The 20629-nt window shown below is 43.8% G+C and overlaps 3 protein-coding genes and 1 long non-coding RNA gene across 9 annotated transcripts in view; 1 reads left to right on the top strand and 3 right to left on the bottom strand.

Annotated features, from left to right (window-relative positions):
• The window catches only part of LOC119130302 (H-2 class I histocompatibility antigen, alpha chain-like), a 346995-nt gene that overhangs the window by 226871 nt on the left and 99495 nt on the right, over positions 1 to 20629 (bottom strand). The gene's annotated exons all lie outside the window — the stretch shown is intronic.
• The window catches only part of LOC119130478, a 340541-nt gene that overhangs the window by 224108 nt on the left and 95804 nt on the right, over positions 1 to 20629 (top strand). The window lies entirely within an intron of this gene.
• Positions 4762 to 6797, bottom strand: LOC119130435. Of its 2 annotated transcripts, XM_037264294.1 has the most exons (3): positions 6729 to 6797; positions 5965 to 6232; positions 4762 to 5305 (listed from the first exon to the last, which is right to left on the bottom strand). In XM_037264294.1, exons 2-3 carry the CDS (start codon positions 6153 to 6155, stop codon positions 4795 to 4797), a joined length of 702 nt encoding a protein of 233 aa, XP_037120189.1. In that variant the 5' UTR covers positions 6156 to 6232; positions 6729 to 6797; the 3' UTR covers positions 4762 to 4794. The 2 variants fall into 2 exon arrangements, with proteins under 2 accessions (XP_037120189.1, XP_037120190.1); XM_037264295.1 differs by lacking the exon at positions 6729 to 6797 and having other exon boundaries at positions 5965 to 6289.
• sfpq (splicing factor proline/glutamine-rich) lies at positions 6900 to 20265 on the bottom strand. Of its 5 annotated transcripts, XM_037263886.1 has the most exons (12): positions 19244 to 20265; positions 18454 to 18645; positions 18077 to 18378; positions 17821 to 17916; positions 17532 to 17728; positions 17369 to 17453; positions 17172 to 17283; positions 17060 to 17108; positions 16676 to 16782; positions 7266 to 7323; positions 7063 to 7170; positions 6900 to 6984 (listed from the first exon to the last, which is right to left on the bottom strand). In XM_037263886.1, the coding sequence occupies exons 1-10, from the start codon at positions 20135 to 20137 to the stop codon at positions 7297 to 7299; spliced, it is 2061 nt and encodes a 686-aa protein (XP_037119781.1). In that variant the 5' UTR covers positions 20138 to 20265; the 3' UTR covers positions 6900 to 6984; positions 7063 to 7170; positions 7266 to 7296. The 5 variants fall into 5 exon arrangements, with proteins under 5 accessions (XP_037119781.1, XP_037119778.1, XP_037119779.1 ...); XM_037263883.1 differs by lacking the exons at positions 6900 to 6984; positions 7063 to 7170; positions 7266 to 7323 and adding an exon at positions 12491 to 14490; XM_037263884.1 differs by lacking the exons at positions 6900 to 6984; positions 7063 to 7170; positions 7266 to 7323 and adding an exon at positions 12491 to 14490 and having other exon boundaries at positions 18454 to 18642.

Below are 20629 nucleotides of genomic sequence, written 5' to 3'. Positions count from 1 at the left end.
ATCACAATGGCAGCTGTTCAGCTTGGCACTTGACCTAAGGACATGATCCTGACCACCGCTTTAATGAGCAATTTACTTATAAGCAGTTATCTGCCCTCTTAGCAAATATGTACCCATCATCTGGCCAAACGATTATGATGACGGAGTTAAACTATTCAAGAAAATTCTACTTCCGTCATTTCTTCCGTGCCGCTGCCTCCAGTTAGGACACGGTCGGCCTCGCCTCTGTTCCGGGCAATAACGAGTCGTATTCTTTCACCTCACAGTAGATGTGTTGAGCCCTGCGCTCATTGCCCTCGCCATTCTCGCATCTTGTGCATTTGTTGAGCGCCGATAGCACCTCGCCACCTTCCTTAGGCCCAATTCTCTGCCCTCTGAGCAAACATGTAGCTGACATTTGCTCTTATTGAAGCTTTCATTTGGAAGATCAATGATGGAACGTGCCAGGTGTCTTATCCGTTTATCACCAGGCTGGGCTCGGTCAAATGGGAACCTAACAGGGGTTTAATCGACTTAGTTGGGGGTGGCATGAATGTTCTTTTGTTGCAGCTGTTTACACTTACACTTAGATCTGAGCAAATCAGAACTAAGTCAAGACTTCAACTTTCAGGTAAGTCTGAAGTCACTGTGGCGAAAATACTCACGTCACGAGTATTCTTTGCTTAGAATGACAAATATCAGTGCCGTACTGATGAGTCTGGTGGCGTTTACAAACACCTCACGCATCCTATTGCGGCGTCACCTGAGGATGGGAGGACAAGGAGACAAACTGAAATTGTATAGCTTCATTCTTGTGGAATTCCCATTTGTTATTTGTCATGTTTTCTTGTAAGAGTGGAAGTTACAATCTTATTCCCTTTTAATCGTACGACTTATTGGCTGTCATCAGCATGGCGACAGCAAAACCCAGGACCAACCACTTGATTGCGTTGTGCATCGTAGTAGCCTTTCGTCGACTCGTCAGTTCACGTTTCTGCCCCTCAATGACTTGACGGAGAGTCGTCTTTTATCGTGAAGCGATATAGCCGATTGCTAGAGATAGAGGTTTTATATTCTCATTTGCTCTTCATGTTTACACTCATCCAAGTTCGTGCAAAAATGATTTGAAACAAGTTGCAAATGACGAAGATCATGCGGCTTTAATCAACAGTTTGACTTGAAAGCAATTCTCTGCCCTCTTAGCAAATATGTACCCATCATCCGTGTATTTATGCATGTAAATATGTACTCATCATCCGTCCAAATAATTATAATGGAGATTTACGCTTCAAAAAAGTCCCGTAAGACTGCCGCCACTCAATGATCATTTTACTCAAAGTCAAAGTCAAAGTCAGCTTTATTGTCAATCCCTTCATATGTCAAGACACACAAAGAAACCGAAATTCCGTTTCCTCCATCCCACGGTGACGAGACATACAAGTAGGCGACACAAAACAAAAACAAGAAGGCACAAACCATAAATAATAAATAATAAATAAAATAAAATGAGCGATGAATAAATAATAGACCAATAACCCATTAAATAAGAGGGGCAAAACCGAGCCAGTGTGCATACAGCAGACAGCAAGAACAGGACGCTACGCTGAAAGGGGGAGCGAGTTCAGGATCCTAACTTAACTACTCTTAAGTGTTGTCTTTTATATTAGCTGCTCTTATTTACTCATCATATTTACCTACACCTACCGTGTTTTCCCATGCATAATGCGCCCCCGTGCATAATACGCACCCTAAAAATGGCATGTCGATGCTGGAAAAAAGCCTGTACCCATGTATAATACGCACCCAAATTTTGACTCTTACTTAAGTCCGTAAACATAAAATTATTTCAGAAAAAAGATCACCAAGCGTCTGATACGAGAGCATTGTGTTCGTATGGAGCGTGTTTGAAGTGAACAGCAGAGAAGAAAGGAACAAGGCAAAGTGTTGTGAAATAAAATATTACCTGTAATACGCATTTTGTCCTCCTCCTCATTGAAATGTCATTGCGCCTCATGAATAAGTAGCACCACTTTGGAGAGGCTCTGAAGTTTGAATCCGGGTGGTCTCTCTTTATCCATTTCATAGCCAAAATTCTAATCTCAATAGTGCTGATGACTATTCCACCAGCTCTTCTCTCCCTAATGAACTCCACTAATTGTTCCTCGACATCTGGATACTGTGCTTTCTTTCCTCTTCCAGGTGCCCTTGCTGAAGCCTTCGCTGTATCAATTTGATTTTTTTTCTTCCTCTTATGTTTGATTCATTGACATCAAATTTGCGCGCAGCTGCCCTATAGAGGCTTTGCAGCTGACGTCATCAAGCTACCCACATTAGCTTGGCGGCCATCATGGCGGTCAACTTTTCAGTGCCGGTCAACGACTCACACACGCTTTCTTGTTATATCTGCTGCTATTTGAGCTTAAAAATGCCGGATACCTGCTGTGCTGTTGGATGTAGCAATAGACGAGGCGATAAACCAAATCTTAGCTTCTATAGATTTCCGGCGAACATGAAAAAACGTGATAAATGGATCGCGGATATTCGTCGTGAACGATGGAAACCTACGATTTACACAAGGATATGCAATGAGGACTTCATATCAGGTATGTAAACAAACTATTCACCCCTGATTTGTTTCACAAAATGTGAAATAATACAATATGGGATGATACAAATATGATTGTTGAAAATGCTGGGTGCATTTTTAGAAAGGCAGCAAGAGCAGCAAGGCAGGGAATGGGATGATTTCTTCAGTTCACCCCCCCGTTTTTATTTTGTGTTTATTTTTTCATGATGCTTGAAAACGTTATCAATGTAAATATTGAATTATGTTTATTGGTTAAGTTTTCAAGCCAATCAGATGTGGCATCATGCAAAAATAAACAAATAATAAAAATGGTAGCAACTTGAACAGACAGGTACAGTATCTGAATGATTTCACTCTATTCAGTTTTTTAATATGTCAAGTTATGAAATGCCATTACAAAACAAATCGACGAGGTAATTATAAATATCTGGATATGAGCGTTCAGGCAGGTCGGCTGTTGCAAAATGCTCGGGCGATTTTAGCATGCTTCTCGGTAAAAGGTACGGATCCGTTGTGCCAACAAGGTTCAACTTCTCTCTGTGACGTTTCTTGGAGTCTTCATCCAAATGCCTAACTTCGTTGGATAGCAAATCAGCCATAATTCGGAAGAAATCGGTGAAAACGTAGCGCAGAAATCAGACAATCCATACAAACACGTAGGAACGAGCTGACTAGTTGACCGCCAAGATGGCGGCATAACACAAAATCACGTGATAAAACCACGTGACTGCAAAGCCTCTATTGCCTAATTTTTCTGCCACTTCAATGACTTTCTTTTGAAATGCTATCCTATAACTTGCTCTCTTAACCATCTTGATGAAACTGCTAATTAAACTGTGAATTGAAACTAATAGGTAGTGAACTGAACTCTCGCTCTTTATATAGCTGACGTGTCTTGCGCATCCGTTCTGCGCATCGGATCCGAATTTCCGCCGCCGAGTTCGAATATCTAGGTGTCGATTTTTAAACTAGTACTGTAATGGCGGCCTCCGTATGATATCCGGTCTGCGATGGAGATTAAAAAACAAACAATATTTGACAATAACACACCATCAAGGATTGCACCATCGCATCAAACGATGTGTCGTCAATTATGAATTTTACTGACGAAGTGTGTTGGGCAGGATGGCTGAATGCGATGCGCGATTGACAACAAACAAGAAGAAAGGTGTGATTTCATGTTTTATTTCGAGAGATTTTCTTCAAAAATTGTTGTACCCATGCATAATGCGCACCCCAGATTTTAGGACAATAAATTAGTTACATTTTGCGCATTATACATGGGAAAAGACGGTAATTACTCTATAAGACAAATAATTGGCTTATAAAATGTTGGACGCAATATATACAGTGCCTTGCGAAAGTATTTGGCCCCCTTGAACCTTTCAACATTTCGCGACATTTCAGGCTTCAAACATAAAAATGTAATTTTTTGTCCAGAATCAACAAGTGGGACACAATCGTGAAGTGGAACAAAATTTATTGGATAATTTAAACTTTTTTAACAAATAAAAAACTGAAAAGTGGGGCTTGTTTGTTCATTTTTTTAGCCTGCAAACATAATGAATGAAACTATTCCTTTGTATCTTTTGCAAACAATTCAAAATGATTATCTAAGATCTTGCCCTTTTTGCATGCATTTATTAACAATGACTACTTTTCCACAAAACTTGCCATTGTCAGGTGTCCCAGTGCACCGAATGTCAGGCAGCCGGCATATCAATAAAAACCCCAACAGAGGTCATGCCTATACAGGTCAGTTAATCCAAATAATGTTCTCTATTTTGACCCAAGGTCTATATAGTATTTTGTATGTGGCATACTTTATATAACTACTTATATATATATAACTATGAGGTGCTCGTACATTTATTTGGGTTGACAGTCATGATGGCCCTCCGAAAGAAGCTTAACTACAATGTGGCCCGTGGAAAAAAAAAAAAGAGTTTGACATCCCTGCTTTATATCTTGAATTTTTGAATAATCTTACCTGCTGAAATGTAAATTCTGGCCGGTGTTCCATCTTGCTTTGAAGCAATCTATGTCATCTTTTCACTTTAGACTTCTTCCATGGCACACCATATTCTGCAAACGTCTTGTTTTTCTGACATCACGATAGCAGGCAATTTATAAGTGTCTGTTTTTCAGGATTGTGAGATGTTGAACAAAAATATAAAAGGAGAAAATTATTGTGTAGACGGTAAAATTACTGGTTGAAGAGGCCTCCGTTAGACGCTTTTGGCTACATATGATGGCGCCGCAACCAGTCGATTGCAGTCTTGCTTCCTAAGCCTCAGTGAAGCCATTTTAGCATCCATGAAGCTTTCATCCAGAGATTTGTTGTCCGTTTCCTCCACGGCCTCCGTGGGTAGGAACACATGGAGCTGAGGGCGCATGAAACCCGTGACGGGGCGCTGGTTGAAATTCAAAACACATGGTTTCCCAATGACGGACAGCGGCTCTGGCTTGTGGACGTGCATGGCCAGAGGGCCGAGGGGTCCCAGAAGGTCTCCGGCGGTGGCCGACGTGTGCGAGGGGGGCCTGGCGGGTCGAGGTTTGGAGTTGAGCCGGACGGAATGGGACAATTGGATGTAGGTGGGCTGGAAAGTTTGAGTGTGACTGCTTGTTGGTGGTGAGTGGACCTTGGAGAGAGACTTGCAAGATGGTGCGGGGCGGACACAGCAGCAGGCTTCAAATGAGGTGCCGTCTTTTGTGTGGTGCAGGGATGGCTCGCTAAGGCTGTGGAAACACAAACGCACACTTTGATGGGATTTAATTCGATGGTAGTGGTCCAGTCAACAAAAGTGCTAATCCCTTCAATAGGATTAAAAAACACTTAAGTGTGTTGTCATTTAATCAGATCCTCAGCTGGAGGGCTTTTGTTTAGTGTGGGGCGCACCACAGGGTGCTGCATCGAGCCCCGTATCAGTTTCAAGCAGTTTTATCTTGTTGAGTGGCGCGCCACGCGGGTGGGAGTGATGCTATCAAACAATGATGCTGTAATTCCAGCCGCAAGATTAACTTGCCCTCTGTTGACACCAAACACGGTGAAAAAAAGTCAGGGTCGATGGTGGTCAACGCCGCGGGGTGCTGTGTCAGCTCTGTTTCACTTTCGCAGGGATTTGTCACAACTCAGTGAGATGCCGCAATAGTTGTTTTTGCAAGGTTCCGATTAGAAGAACTGAAATGGAATGCAACATTTTCACTCCATATACCGTAATTTTCGGACTATAAGTCGCACCGGAGTATAAGTCGCACCAGCCATAAAATGCCCAAAAAAGTGAAAAACCCCATATATATGTATATAAATCGCTCCTGAGTATAAGTCGCCCCCCCACCCAAACTATGAAAAAAAACCGCGACTTATAGTCCGAAAATTACGGTAATTGAAAATTCACCTGAGTCTTGACTCGTTGACGCCACGCCCGCTAGCGACCGCTCCGGCAGGCACTCCAAGCGACGGCAGCCTCAGCGGTGTTTTCTTCTCACTCCTCCGAACCGGAGCGGCGGATCTCTGGTAGCAGGCTCCGCCGATGGCCACGCCAACCACGCCAGGAGGTGGTGAGGGCGCACCGGCGATGCCACTCATGAATGCAGCTGTTAGCGCCGCACATGGAGCGCTTAGAGGACATGGATGGAGGTGGCCGTCCTCCTTCGGCAAAGCCCGGAAGAAAGTGACTGCAGTTGTGCTCCACCTGTGTGGGCAGCTGCGACCATCAATGATTCATGAGTCTTATTAAAGATGGATGACGGCCAGCGGTCAGGTACAACCCCTCCTGCCCCTTGTTGTATCCCTGACCGGGTCACTTTACAGACCGGAAATGGAGATGAATAAGAACTTGAGTTCTTAAACATGTTCCATCCAGATGCTGATACTGCCCGATTTGTTTCTACCTTGACTGTACCATAACATCTATTAATTTCTGTTTTCACGTTGTTAGCCGTAAGTATTATTCCTGTATTTGTGTACATTCCTCACGGGTGAGTCTGGAATTTTGTGGTTCAGTAGAATCTGCCTAAAAATGTAGAATCCCCATGTGAAAGGAATTCATCCAAGGTGTTTGCTTTTAACCGCAGCTCAGATGACCGTGAAGGTCAAGTCTTTCACACGTCCCCCGTGCTGCGAGTTTCAGTGTCAGGTCAGCGTGATGCAGACTCACATTTAATCGGGCCACTGCGGTTGGATCACCTTGCTCGGGTGTCTGCGAGCTGGACCTCCTCCAGCGAAACGCGGCACCTTCTCAACACATTGAGCTTATGGTTGCTTTTGAGCAAGACACTGGAGACTTGTTCGTTTTGCTTAGACTGCAAAAAAGGAGAGGAGATTCTAGACTCAAGTGGAGCTTTTTTATTTTCTTATTTCAGAGCATCCATTCATTCCGTCGTCGTCCGGAGTGATCCATCAAGGCGTAAGACCTCTGCAAGGGAAGGAGAAACTCCGTTAGTAAGATCTTTACATCGAGATAAATACACTGAGAATATGATCTCGCACTCACCGCGTTAATTTGGACGTCCTGGTGGTGAGTGCACGCAAACACGGGACCTCGCTCAAAGGTGTCGCCATTTCTGTGGTTCTTGCATCGTTTTACCAGTGACCATGTTTTCTGGAAATCAGAGAAAAATTAGGAGGGGGCTACACATTACTACGCCATCTAAAACTAACGGGTGGTTCTGTTTTTTTTAAGCTCATCCAACCTACCATCATGGCGCAGTGAGGGGAACAAGGCTGGTCACCCTCCGTCGGCCAGTGGAGGCTCCTGTGGCGAGACACACGCGTAGTGAGAAGCGGACAGGGAAAAGGCAAACTTTAATGGCTGCTTAGGCATGTGTGTGAGTGTGTGTTTCCGTGTCAGAAAGTTACGATATGAACATGCATTACACGAAGTGTTAAAGTTGTACGTGTGAGACGGCCACACTACACGAGCTCCTGAGTCGGCAGGAAGGATTTTTTTTTTTTATGTCTGACAAAAGATACGTACGGAAGGCTAGAAAACGCAAGAATGAAATGTGCAAAGTAAAATCATTTGTTTCAAAATGGCACATATGTTTAAAAAAAAAAAAAAAAAACTTTGCGCAAAGGTTGACCCCGACCGATGTTTACTGCGCTTAAGGTATTGTCGCTGATTGGTGACATTGTGCAGTGTGACCTTGCCGGAAGTTCAAGAGTGTCATATGGGAGCATGAGTGGCGCTGTGGACCAGAGGTGGGAGCCAGTCAGTCAGTCATTTTGTTTTGTAAATTGTCCAAAAAATCCGTTTCCATAGTGTCCATTACCATCTTGCGAAATTACCAACATGACAAGTTTTACCCAAATCTAAGCGAGTCGCTATACCAAGTCGTTTTTTTTTCCCGTTTTAGTCTTAAAATTGCTGATTTGCATCTGACTGGAGTCAAGTTGTGTGACTTGAGCGCCACACCTCTGCTGTTCACTTATCAAGCTGCAAGACTAAGTGACAAAACTCCAGCTCACGGCATTCGTGACAGTCCCCGATCCCTGGCTAGTTTGCAAGCTAGGCTCCCACACCAAGCGGCAACGGCCGCAACAGGCTAGGTCGTTTTTGCGGCCTGTCGGCCGGCCCGCAGCGGCCGCGAGGGTGGTTCTGGCATCACACTGGCGTTTTGGGTCGTAGGACGCCGAAAACAGTCTCGACCACGCGATTCAGAGAAAGCAAACGGAATGGCTCACAGTGCAGATGGACAGACAGGTCTCGGCAGCGGATACAACGCGGTACCTTCATAGGTAGCGAGAGCGTTACAATGGCCACTGTTGGCTGGCGAGACAACGCCCAACAAGAGAAGACCTCGAGATGGAAGTACAATGCCTGCAAGAATGACACAAGTATTCAGGTACGCACGCCCGCCCAACCCCACAACAGGCCTAGCTTAGGAAAGGATTGCACAGATGATCGCTACAAATGTTTGGCATATTTGTGCTGCACAAACCATGTTTACAAATATTTCTCTCATGTCAAGATTGCAAACAAGCTTTTTGTTGAGTCCGGAGTGTCAAAATATATGTTGCGCTAAGATTGCGAGCCCCCAAACGGGTGTTGTGTGTCGTGAAAAATAATCCAATTAAACTTGATTTGTTTTCAATTTTATGAATTTACAATTGTATCTTTTTTCATAATCTAAGCAATGTATCGCCAAAACTTGTAAAGCTAGAAATGTAATGCTCAATTTTAAATGACAGAAGGTACGATGCTGTGTGTCAGACAATTAAAGGAAAGGATCATTTGTTCAATTTAAATAAGTCAATTTGAGAGTAAATCGGGACCAGATAATAAGAAATTTATATCAATGTCGAGTTTGTCATTCAAAACCATACTTGAATACAAAACAGAGTCTCCCAAAAGTACATCAACAGAACACAGATATATGAAAGAGATTACGCCTGGTTGAGACTTTTTCAGGTCCTTTTTTTTTTTTTTTAAACGATCATCACTCCCACCCCATTAGGTACAAGAAGCAACCTGTTAAAACACAAGGACACTTGATCCCAAAACCACAAAGTCATATTGTAAGAAGTAGAAATATATTTTTTTAAATAAGTACTACAAATATTGTCCATTGGTTAAGGTAAAGCAGAGTTTCCACCAAGCGGTCCAGTACATCACGAAGGTAATGGGGGATTTTGCCAACGTAGTATTTTAAAAACGATTTGACTTTCTGACCCTTTACGGACAAACTTTTTTTTTTTCCGGAATGAGTGTGCATAAAATGCATTGATTTTCACCGTACATACCGATCGATTAATTTATCGTCAATTAATCGTTGCGGCTGCAAAAAAATCAATAAAAAATAATGCAAAATTGCGTACAGTGGGGTAAAGAGACCGACCGACCGGTCTGCTTGGTGGGAACAGAATTCAACATGTTTTAATTTTGTCTGGGTTGCGCACAATCGCAACTTTGGAACACAAAGCCCTCGGAGTACCATTGCCCTCGATGACAGTAACCAGGGTGCCGCTCGAGTGCACGTCACAAGGCAACAAAAAGTTTTCTAAGATACACTTGAGGTCTGGTTCTGAACGGCACTCATTACGCAGCACTACAAGCACACTTTCTCACACACACACACTGCTCGTTTCGATGTACACACAGAGTTGCGGGATCTGCACTGCGCCGCCATTTGATCCCAAGTGTGATGCCAGAAGCCCTTCCAAGTGTCATGAGCCAGGACAGAGAGGAGAGTTATGGTACAAGCGTACAATCTTGGAGAAGGTAAACATGGATGAGCACTTACCTTGCTCGCGCTGTGTTAGCATACCTCTCTGGCTGCAGTGCAAACAAGTCCAGGCTTTACTGTTCCACTGACTGCTGCAGAACTACTCATGGAGCAATGTAACTTGCTGACTGGGGCAGCCCCGTCTCTGACAAGCTGGCTGACGTGAGGCTAGCGCAGCGAGCTTTGTCAAAGACATGACACAGACACACACACACACTGAAGCATGGCCTGCTACACCTGGGTGGATAAGGTTTAGGTCCACAGATTTTTGTCCAAAAACGAATGAAGGTTTGGTATAAAGGAGTCTGGTTGCCAAACTCACTTTAGTCACAGGCCACATTCAAGTTAGGGCTTCCCCTCAATGTTGACTGCTAGACCATAAAAACGTGTCGTCGCTGGACACCTAGTCAAAACTACTGTTAGTGCTTTTGCGTAACATTGAAATAACAAGCTGATTGGAACTTTAGAGGGTCTGCGCATATTCAAAAACTCACAATAAAATGAAATTACAGTCAAACCTCGGTTTTCGACCACAATCCGTTCCAGAAGGCGGTTCGAGAAGTGAATCGGTCGAATTCCGAGTCTATCTTTCCCATTACAAATAATGGAAACAATTTTAATCCGTTCCAAGACTTAAAAAAAAAAAAAAAAACTGCCTTTTTAAAGAATTTTTTACATTTGCGCATTTTTGTCCGATCGGGCAATTGCAGCGCACCGCCGACCGCGCAACTGCACCGTGACAGAGCCGTCGCTGACATTTAGAAAATATTTTGAAAGTCCTGAAGTACTTTCCAAAATTTAAGTGGACCTCAGTGCGCAGGGAGCTTAATTAGATCCGATCGCGCAACCGCAGCGAGCCGGGCACTCATTGTCGCATTGCTTTAAGAGCGTCTTTGCGTTTTAGGATGGCTTTACTGGTCCCACTTGCTTTCTTTGGAGGCATGATTAGGGGTTAATACAATCCTCAAATTCGACAACCGAAGCAAAATAAAATCTCGAATTTTTTGTTCAAGAACCGGGACGTTCGAAAACCGAGGTTGGACTGTAACTGTCTTGTAGTTTGTGAGTCTGCATTTCAACAACAAAAGCTACTCGCTCATGACTCGTGAGCAGGAAGTGTCAAGTGAGCGCTGTTGAAAGCGCTCAAGAATATGCATGACGGAACAACTAAGATGATGAACCGACTTTAAGTTAACAAAAATTACCTTCGCATTAGTCATTAAAGATTCCTTCATATTAAAAGGAATTCAACTAAAGTTAGTTAAAAACCCGGCGTGGTATTTTCTTTGGAAGCTACAATTTTTTTACGTTGACCGAGTTTTCAAGAGTCAGTCTATTGCTGCTGTAGACTTGGTAAATACTGCAGAAGAATAAAGTGCACAATGCAGTCAATGTTCAAGAAAGAAAAGAATCGTCCACCATGACAGACGATTGACCGCATCACATTCACAACTATTTTATAAGAGAATGAAATCAAGTCATACCTTTTCCATCCACACCACCCCAACGAGTGCTACACAAGCTAAGGCAGATTAGTTTTTTTTTTTCCTCTTTTAAATAAAAGCGCCAGTTCATCTGTAGTCAGCACAGACTTTGAATTGCTTGCTTTGGATTGTTCCTTCTCACCTTTAAAGATGGACAAACCTGTTAAAGAAAACAAATTGTACACCAGATAGACAACATTCAGCCGACGTTACAATTTCGGAGTCATCTATCGATTTAACTCGTTCGAAAAAGATAACTACGCGACAAAAGCGAAAGTATAATGTGGTTAAGCTGGTCTCGAATCACTACGAGAAGACGAAGCAATATGTATCTCAAATCATCTTGGGGAAGCCATTTATTGGTTACTGCCTCCCAAGATACTCAAGCAAAAATATTAGGAACCAAATTTTCTTTTTGTCTTGTTTGAAAACACTTTTGCATCTTTTAATGCTGCGGTGCATGTTGAATTTACCTTGTGTACGAAGCGCGCTGTATTAATAAACTTTGCTGCTTCACTTGTATTCATTTCCGCCTTGACCACTAGTGGGCAGTATAAAACATTCTGTACGAATGCATTTACATACGCGGCTTCTTGACGTTGTCGGTCTACATGTGTCTCTGCACCGTTTGTGTACCAATATCCTTTGTTTTAAAAGGTTATTGAGGCTAGTTGCATTAGCCCATCTATGGTGTGTTTCATTTCACGTAAAGATTAAACTTGTGGATGTTTATCAGATTTGATGGCATTTAGTTCAACGTAGTGTCTCATTCTATTTACGTTGACTTCCAGAAAACTTGCCACCCTAACTAGATGGGCGCCAGAAACTTTTTGCCCGCGAATCAGGACAAAATCTACAGCCCGACAGCTCATGTATAAAAATAAATAGAACGGGCACTTGTATGTTGAGTAACTACTGAAGACGGTTTTGGTAGGGTAGCGAGGCGATTTGGTACCAGGCACATAACAAAATCAGCCCAAATTAAAAAGAGCCTCAATCACTTAAAAAGTAGGTGAAAATCTCAAGACATCAAATATTTCCATGCATTGTTATGAGTCGACTCAAGAAGCGATTTGTTAAATATTGTAAAATTTTTACCCGACTCTTTAGGTTTTGAAAGTGTACTTTAGTAAGGTCAGGACTACTGATGAGCACTGTTGCTTTTTTTTTTTTTTTTTTTTTTTTTTTTTTTTTTTTTTTTTTTTTTTTTTTTAAATCAGACCAACACGACATTTTATCTCGTCTTTAAAACGCTACATATTGATATAAACATACACGCAAGCACTCAAACTGTTGTCAATTTTTTAAGTGACTTGCGTATTGGAGAAGACGTCAGTCACCATTCCAGTTTATCATGCACTTTACGGATGGCGCAGTTACCTACCAAATTTCCAACGGCGCTACACTGACTTCAAAAGCCAAATGTAGCCTGTCACAATCTACCTTCGCATCTCTCGCTTGAGGTTTAACGCATTTTGCTAAAGCACTACACAGCCTCAATTTCCTCCACAGTCCAAAACCTTTATAGTCCGTCAAACCTGTTAAAGAAAGAATGCAAAGAGCACGTCAAAGCAACAATGCAGAATATACTACAGATGGATCATCCAAAAGCTAAAACATACAACTAGAATCTACTTGGTGTATGAAAACATTCTCTACAGATGCATTTTAAAAATGTCCTCTATTGGTTTTAAAAGCCATTTGTGGGCCAAACTGGGCTGTATTTTTAATTTAATTTAATTTAGGGATTTCAGATTAATATCTGAAAATGAGCGCCACTTACGAATCGCCCCATCAAGCAATTTAGAGGGAAGCTCAATGAAAGAGAAAATACGACACAGATTATTTAAAACGTGTGCCGTCGAGCCGTTCCATCATATCACATTAAGGATGCCCAAAGAACATCAAATATTTTAGAAATGAAGGCAGCAGCCATGATGGCTGTACAACAAATATGTTAGTGGGAGTTTTTTTTTGTTTTTTTTTTACCTTTTCAAAGCGTTCTACAAGCATAAGCCACAGTGGAACAACCAATCCTGGAATGTAGAAAGCGGCGCTGATCTGGTCAACAGATGATGGTTTGTCGGTTGTCCGGTTGTCCACTCTAAGGGCACTAACCATCCCCCCTCCCCTTTTTTTTTTTTAAACTTTCTTAATCCGATTCCGATCATCAGTGTCCTGTGTGAATCCGGTGTAAGCTAATCAATCAATGGCGGTGTCCAGAGAGAGTTCAACGAGTGCCAGAACTGTCCTTCAGAACAGACTTGGTCTTCAGACTGTGCTTGACAAGATGGGTATCTCACTCCAACTTTGACAAAGATGTAAAATATAATCAACAGATTCAAGTTGTTGTCGCAGAATTGTTTGCTATGAAGCATCAGAGTGGTCAAGTACGATAGCAGTAAGGAGCGATATCGATTGCCGAGTAGATCAATATCAATCTTCTGACCAAGCAATCAAGACAACGTTTGCGAGTTTGGGTCACGCAGTTGTTAGAGAGATGATAGTCTGCTTTCTGGCCACCTTGAAGGTGCCCTTGAGCAAGGCATTGTCCTTTGACTGCCTCTGCAATTGCGCCTTGAGGATTTCTCACGAGTCAAAGTAAAATATGACGTCTGTCGTCATAACTACCAACTAAAAATGCAGCTCGGTTGTTTATGAACAACGCAGCAAGAATAAATATTAGGTTTGGCCAAATGGAACCCATTTTTTTGTCTTTATTGTAACATGCTCTGAAGTGAATGGCACAAACACAGCCATGGAGAATTGAGAAGAAAAAGTACAGTTGACGACGAAGCACAGAACACAGTACATCTACAAAAATAATTATACAGGGGGTAAAATACAGCTAAAGGGAAACTTAATCTTCCTAAACTACTGGCAATACAAAATAAAAAAAAGGAGTAAATTGGTCATAAAATGAAGTGTCAAGCTGGAACATTTGGAACTTAAATACAAACTGAGTCATCATACTTGTTTGAGAAGAATCTGTACAAAAAAAAAAAAAAAAGCTGCAGCGAGGAGCGTTTAAAAACGCGCTTTTTCTTTTTTGTTTGTTTGAGAAGAATCTGTACAAAACAAATATGCTGCAGCGAGGAGCGTTTAAAAACGCGCTTTTTTAGGGGGGACGTCAAACTCTTCGCGGACCCTGCCATAAGCGCCGTTACCGGGCACCATTCCTCGGGGGCCGCCCTGAGCGTAGCGCTCGTTGCGCTGTGCGGGGCAAAGTGCCAGTGAGGTTCGGTGTTCAAAAAGGGTTGGGGGGGAGGGGGATGGGGGGGGGGGGAGGGTGCAGTGCACAAGCACACAGTTCATGTCCATGTTGGAGGCAGACGTATGCATGCGTGTGCGTATCAATGTGTTTGTGTGCATGTTTAGAGGTTTTTGCGATCAACAAAAGCAGCAGGCCACACATCCGAAGAAACCGTTCGTTCCAATATGAAGGTCCACAGGCGCCGCAGGTTACATACGGAAAAGGAAGAGAGGGTAATGCTTTCATTAGTCAATGCCTCCCCTCGCAGCCCCGGCGGTACATGCCAGGCAGAGGCTGCACTCGCTTACTTGTTAGATCGGCTATGGTAGGGCCCCGTGAAATCCGCAGAAACGGCCTTGACGGAACGTGAAGCATTTTACTCTGGCTTCGCAAAAATTCAGAAAAACAAAAAAAAAATGCCCAAAACGGGAGTTCTGACTTGCAACGGGGACACTTAGACCCACTCCCCAAAAACCAGGAAATTAAATAGCAACTTATCACATCGTCACAAATGAGCGCTAAAGTGGCTTTAGTTTTCTTCAAGCTGGGATTTCAGTCATTGTGTACATTTTGACGGATCTCAATGGAGTCTGAATAAACAAAGCCAGATTTCACGGGGTCCTACTTTTTGGAAAATGCTTGGAGAGGGAAAAAAAAACTATGATAAGATGAAAAGATTAAACTTGAGACGAATGAGGAACAAATAAACGGGTGCAAACGAATCGGCTCGTTTGCTGTCTTCAAGAAGACGCGCGTTACGGAAACATTTCCCTTTCTTGTCAATGTTTCCTACGGTACACTACAACAGACTCCCACAATTGTGGACCGTTGACTGCAAATTATAGTTGTAAAATGAGCACACACATCATTTTTGGAAATCACAGCAGTAGAAAGTAATTTCGAGTCAGTTTCACTTTTAAACTCACAGCCTGAGAATTTCTCAGGTGTGATATCAAAATGTCAAGACAGCTGTTCTTGTTTTCCCAGCGGAACGGACTAAAGGTTGACTTTTCACGCTAGCTGTTGCTCATTTAAAACTGAGCATTGTGGATTACAAGTGGCCAGGAATCATTGGCCCTCCAAAATCAGCCTTCGGGTAAGGCCAAAAAGTAGCATGCTTAGCATTGCGTTGGCAAAGACGGCAAGCCACATTGGTCAATTTGTAAGAATACACAAACGTGTGCGACATAATAGCAATTGCATTAATTCAGGGGAAAAATAAGACCCGGACCAAATTTTGACGTAGGACTTTTTTTTCCCGGCCCGACGCCAGCAAAAGAGTCATAAGATTTTCACTTAAGTGACAAGATGTCACAACTACGAAGAAAGGCTGAATAAGTAGCAAACTTTTCATCAACTCTAAAACTATGCTCATTATGGAAAATGCACTTCATTTTCAGGTGGAAAATGACACTACAAATATTCGCCAGCAGTCTTTGTCACTTCCTATGCAAGCGAGCCAGACGTAGAAGATCAACTGACATTTCAATGGTGCATCCCTGAGAAAAAATAAAAACCTGAGCACTCAAGTCACAATGCTACGCCTGCCCCCACAGGTCTTAATTATCTTAAATTACTTCTTGTTTGTGGTTTGGCCGCCAGCCGACACTAAACACGCTATCTACAAATATCAAGAGAGAATAAATGCCTGTTTGTGTCATAGTAGTGGCTTTGTTGCACTAAAGGAGCACAAAAACACACAGCGGTCGATTGGATTTCTTCTCATGACGCTCGCACAGCAACATACTTGAAAAAGATTGGTAGACACCACGAGAGAAAAAAAAAAAAGTGCCTGTCCAGATCACAAGAGACAGGGCTTGCAGGAGCGACCCACAGCACAAAATGTTGTCAAGATGACAGACGTTCTTAAACGGCGTTTAGTGCAGGCTGTCAGTCAGCTTGAAGCTTAACCACTGAGAGCAAAACCACGGGGGGGACTGGCAGGCCGATATTGATAAGAATTAAATGTAGCAATGGTTTCCACCACAATCAACAAGCGGTGAGAGCATGTGAACAGAATGCCTGGCACAACCCCCCCTCCCACCAATCCAACGATTGAGTCGACTAATCTGCTCCAAATAATGTTCCCGGTGGAGGGGAAAGTCCAGACACAAGAGTGGTTTTCCCGAAAGCGGGATACCTTACCATATCATTGCTCATCTGGGATCCCGGAGACGCTCCCATTGCCTGCTGGGCCTCATATCCCATCGCATTCATGGCGTAGGCCTGGCCAACGGTGCCATAGGCCATATCTGGATTGGGGAAACATCAATTACCATCTCGATCGAGTCACTCGAATAAATACGAGCGCTTTAGACTCGTGGTGTGCGCTCCCAACAGTCAGATTTTCAGAGGTGTGCCATGTTGACTGGCAAGGTGATTGCATCCAAAAGAGACTCAATGCCGCCACCAGGTGGCCATCGTTGGTGTTACTTTCCCAGCTTAATGGATCAAACCAGATTTGATGGCACTCATAGGATTGCTTTGATTGAGAAGTGAACAGTATCCAAATAAAGGAACAGAACCTACCTCCCATAGCCAGGGCAGCACCAGAACTCATCCGCATGTCTCTCTCCCTCTGGACAAATAATTCAGAAGCGTTACAAGGTGTCTCTTTTCATTTGCACAATGTTGAACTCACGTCAATGAAGTTGCCAATCCTGTAGCTTTCTTCGCGCTGGCGACGCATCTGCTCCTCCAGCTCGCGCTTGCGAAGCATCTCGTCTTCTCGCCTGCGACGCTCCTCCTCTTGTCTGAGGGAGACGACACCATGAGCACGGGCTACCGCGCGCACCTGGACCAAGAGCGCAGGTGCTCCAAGCAGATGAACAACAGCACCTCAACTGCATCTCCTTCCTCTTCTGCATCTCCTGATTGTGCATCTCTTCCATGCGTCGCAGTTCCTCCTGTCGCCTCAGCAGATCTGCGAAGGAACATTAGATTAACTCGGGGTAGAGTGCGACGGTGGAGATGGGGCATGAGGTAGCCTGGGTGGTCTTACCCTGACGCAGCATGTTGGCCTGGTGCTCATGGTAGGCCTCCTCCATCTCGCTCTCAAGCTTCTCGCGGGCCTCCATCATGTTCTTGTCGACCTGCTGCCTCTGCTGCTTCTCCATCTCATCCAATGACTTCCAGCGTTTGGAGTACTCAAACTCAAAGGTGCCGGGGCGGGCAAAGCGAGGGGGTTCCTCGCGTTCCCTATTGAGAGAACAAGGATGGGTGGAAAATGTTTGATTCAAATGTATGTTGCACAGAGAGGATGGCGAAAAGTTGACAAGCGACATGCGTACACTTGGTATCTGGGGTTCTTCTGTGCCAGCTTCTCTGGAAGTCCATCTTGATCGTCACACTGTTCAAGGGGCTCCACAACTACGGGCCTTGGTGACCTAAAACAAAAATAGCACAGTATGATCTTACAATGTTCTTTTCAGTATATCTCAACAGTTTAAAGACAAACTTATCTCACGGACGGGCTTTAGCATAAGTTTATACACTGTAATGCAATTAAGATTGACATCATGTACATTTTATAAAAAAATAACTTACGTGGTGAGCAGAAAGACGCCCTCGTTGCACCGGTCCAGGGCCTTCCTGGCTGCCGGCTTGGAGGCAAACTCCACGATGCCCTTGCCGGTGGAGCGCCCGCGGTCGTCAACAATGACGACGGCCCTCTCAATCATCCCAAACTGGGAGAAGGCCTCCTCCAGGAGCTCGTTGGACACGAAAGGCGACAGGTTCTTGACGGAGAGGGCCGCAGAGTGTGTGGCAAAGCGGACGCGGAGGCTTCTGCCTTTCATCGGAAGGTCGTCCAATTCGGCTTTCGCTATCTCGGCAAGTGCACGGGACTCCTAAATCAATGCGTTACAATAATTTGTAACCAGATACCATTTTCTTACATTGACGTTAGTCATATTAAAGCTTACCAGTCGGATGAAACCAAAGCCTTTTCCTTTGTTGATAAAAACCTCACTGGGCTCTCCATACTTGGCAAAAATCTTCCTGAAATTCTCCTCAGTGATGTCATTGGGGAGGTTTCCGACAAACAGACGGCACCGCTGTGTGTAGGATTTCTCGCCAGGTTTCAGCAGCATGGACAGTGTCGCCTTGAATTCCTGCTAAATGTGTGAATAAATACGTATTAAAAATAAAATAAACAACAGAGGACTTTACCGCACAAAATGCAATCCGACATTGGGGAAAACAAATACGTCATGGCTGGTTTTCTTCGTCGCCATTTTCACGTCCCCCCACGGCATTGTTCGCTCTTTTATTTCTACCATAGAGCGCAAACAACCTCAATTCTACGATATTACGTACTTTACATGGGGGTGCGAACAATCGTATTAAAAAAAGAAATCACCAAATGACGCAAAATCAATATATAGGTCAAAAAGGCGATTGTGCAACTGACTTTTTCACCCAAGATGGCGGCAGGAAGTAAACACGACGGGTGCGCTTGAATTCATCACCCAGTACAGGCACAGCAGTTGCGCGAGACAAAGGCGGTGAAAATATTAGTGCATAAGTTCGTTATAGCACCACCCGAGCGGACTGCCAAGTAATAAGAATAAAACACAACGCTTCAATAAAACAAAAGATAACTACGGCCATTTTCTGTCGAAATACACGATGTTTAAAAATTATTTAAGCGTTTTTAGGTCGTTTGAAAGATGGGTTATTGATGTAAATGTGGTGAAAAGTACAAAAACTAACCTGTGGTTGCCCTTGCGCCGTGCTTGTACCCGGGGCGTCCAGCTGCTGCGGCTGTCCTTGCACCGGTTTATTAAATGTATTCATCTGGGGCCCAGTCTTTGGGCCTGGCCTTTGATTCTGCTGCTGGCCCATCCTCTGGTTCTGTTGGATTTGCGATTGCATGCCTTGCCGCGGGTTCTGCTGCGGACCCATCCTTTGGTTCGGCTGATTATTTTGTTGGCCTCCCCTTTGATTTTGCGGTTGTCCAGGCCTCTGGTTCTGCTGATTTTGTTGTTGCCCTCCTCTCTGGGTCTGTTGATTTTGCGGTTGGCCTGGCCGCTGGTTCGGTTGCTGTCCAGGCTTCTGGTTTTGTTGTTGTCCAGGCTTCTGGGTTTGTTGGTTTGTTTGAGGGACTTCTTTCTGATTTTGTTGGTTTTGCTGAGGACCTGGCTTGGGACTCACGAGAGCAGATGGATTCTGCTGCTGGGGTAGTTGCGGGCCGTTAGCATTTTGAGTTGGTGACTTGAGCTGCGGAGTCTTGTTGGTCTGGTTCGGTTGGGGAGATGTGATTTCTTGCTTGGGCTGAACTTTCGGCTCCGTTGTGGGGGTTGTCGGCTTTTCTTGCTCCTGCTTCTTGTCCATCGGGCCTTTCATGGTGAGAGCGGGCCCGGGAGTCGGCGGTGGGAGGCCCTGCATGCCTTGGTTGTTTTGTGACTTTTGGGGGCTCGACTGCTGTCCACGGTTGAAGTTGTTGTTTCCTCCCCGACGGTTCGGGTTCGGGTTCTGGAAAGGGTGATTTCTAAAATTGGGGCTTCCCATTATACTTCCCCGCATAGGACCGCCGACTCCACCGCCTCGGCGAGGCTGGAATTGACTCATCCCCATTCCGCCACGGTTGTTATGAAAATGAGGCATCGATCCTTATTATCGAACAAGTATTCCAAATAGCACGAAAAAGGGTTTTGAAGTTAACACGCAATGCTCACCGCGCCTCAGACGTGTCAAAGATGGCGATCGTCGGTTGTCCTGAAAGCCCTTTTTTCTTCTTCAGATACAATGGCCCGTCCTTATCGCGTGATTGGTCCATTCTTTCCCTCTGCCACTTGATTGGTCTATTATTTTCCTGCTTCACTTCCTCCAAACTAAACACCCCATTGGTCAATTTGTAAAAGTGGACGGGACCAAAATATGTCATTTCCGGAAGCCATTTCGTTAAAAAAAAATGCTGTAATTCATCAAATATGTCAATATTGCTAGGCTGAAGTAATCATAAAAATGGTGAAACATTTCTAAAAGTATATTGTAATTATAGATTTTGCTAAATATAAGGATATTAAAAAATACTTAAAACTATTTCATTAAAATGTTCTCGAACAGGATTACATTTAAAAGTTAAATACAACCGAA

Source organism: Syngnathus acus, chromosome 11, assembly GCF_901709675.1.
Source record: "Syngnathus acus chromosome 11, fSynAcu1.2, whole genome shotgun sequence".
Taxonomy (NCBI): Eukaryota; Metazoa; Chordata; class Actinopteri; order Syngnathiformes; family Syngnathidae; genus Syngnathus; species Syngnathus acus.
Note: the sequence above shows the minus strand (reverse complement) of the source record. Positions and strands in the feature narration are given on the sequence as shown.